General features: G+C 29.8%; 1 protein-coding gene across 1 annotated transcript in view; it reads left to right on the forward strand.

Moving 5' to 3' along the window:
• The first annotated feature begins 207 nt into the window (after nucleotides 1-207).
• Nucleotides 208-1,051, forward strand: part of LOC116852113 (RCC1 and BTB domain-containing protein 2-like) — a 10,328-nt gene continuing 9,484 nt past the window's right edge. The window contains exon 1 of the mRNA XM_032832138.1: nucleotides 208-229. Within this exon, the coding sequence (XP_032688029.1) occupies nucleotides 208-229 (22 nt within the window). The remainder of the gene's footprint in view (nucleotides 230-1,051) is intronic.

The following is a 1,051-nucleotide window of genomic DNA, read 5'->3' on the forward strand; positions in this document are numbered from 1 at the left end:
ATAAGGGATGTCTTAAAAACATGCTGAAAAAATTCTAAAAATATCCATTGCAAGTTGGTGTTGTCTTGAGTATATTGTAATATTTGTTTTACTTACAATTTCACGTTAAATCTTCCATTTTTCACAAGTTTAGTGAAGATTTTTATCTTTCACGAGTTCATTACAAAATTTTCACTTTTCACGAGTTTACACTAGGGGAAAAGATTCATGATCGTTATTCTGGTGAATGGTATAACATCAACGCAACTGTGTACAATTCATTTTCAGTTTTTTCTGAGTAGTACTACTTAACGACGGGTTAGACATCCTTTTATTTTATCATGGACTAAGTTTATACGACAGTTTAAAACCGGTTTAGTAACAACCATATTTAGTAAACTCTCGTATCCAATTGATATATTCTTTTAGATCTAGAAATATACTTCAATCGGATTTAAGAGTTCACTAACTACGGTAGTTACTAAACCGATTTTAAGCTGCCGTGCAAACAAATAGCGTGTTCGACTGACTTTAGGTTAATTGCTCCGAGAGCGATTAATGACGTCATAAGTCTTTACTAGCCAATCATAAAGCTTATAAGTATTTGTTCGACCAATAAACATAGGCTGAATAACCCAGAGCTAGTCGAATATGCTATAAGTCATGGAAAATGGGTCAAATTCAATGGGCTGTAACTTCGGCAAAAATAACGCTATCGAGATCGTTCAAAAAGCATTTATAGCTTAAAATTTCTAGTTTTTAATTATATTAATGAGATAATTTTACAATTGTTTTCCATAAAAATATATCGAATTGAACGGAAAATGGCAACCAATTTTGTATTCCATCTTTCAGATTATGTTTTGCAACGAAAACTGATCTTAATTGAAAATATAATGGATGCATTTTAAAAAGGAATCTTTAAGCTTTTTATTCGACATTTTTTGACGAATGTCATACACTTTTAGAAATATCATATTAAGAATCATTGATAATTACTTATTATCCAGTATTTTTAATACTGAAAATAAGTAATTATCAATGATTCTTAGTATGATATTTCTATAAGGGT

Source organism: Odontomachus brunneus, unplaced genomic scaffold (genome assembly GCF_010583005.1).
Source record: "Odontomachus brunneus isolate Ranch 3 - 2012 unplaced genomic scaffold, Obru_v1 Obru_scaffold_203, whole genome shotgun sequence".
NCBI lineage: Eukaryota > Metazoa > Arthropoda > Insecta > Hymenoptera > Formicidae > Odontomachus > Odontomachus brunneus.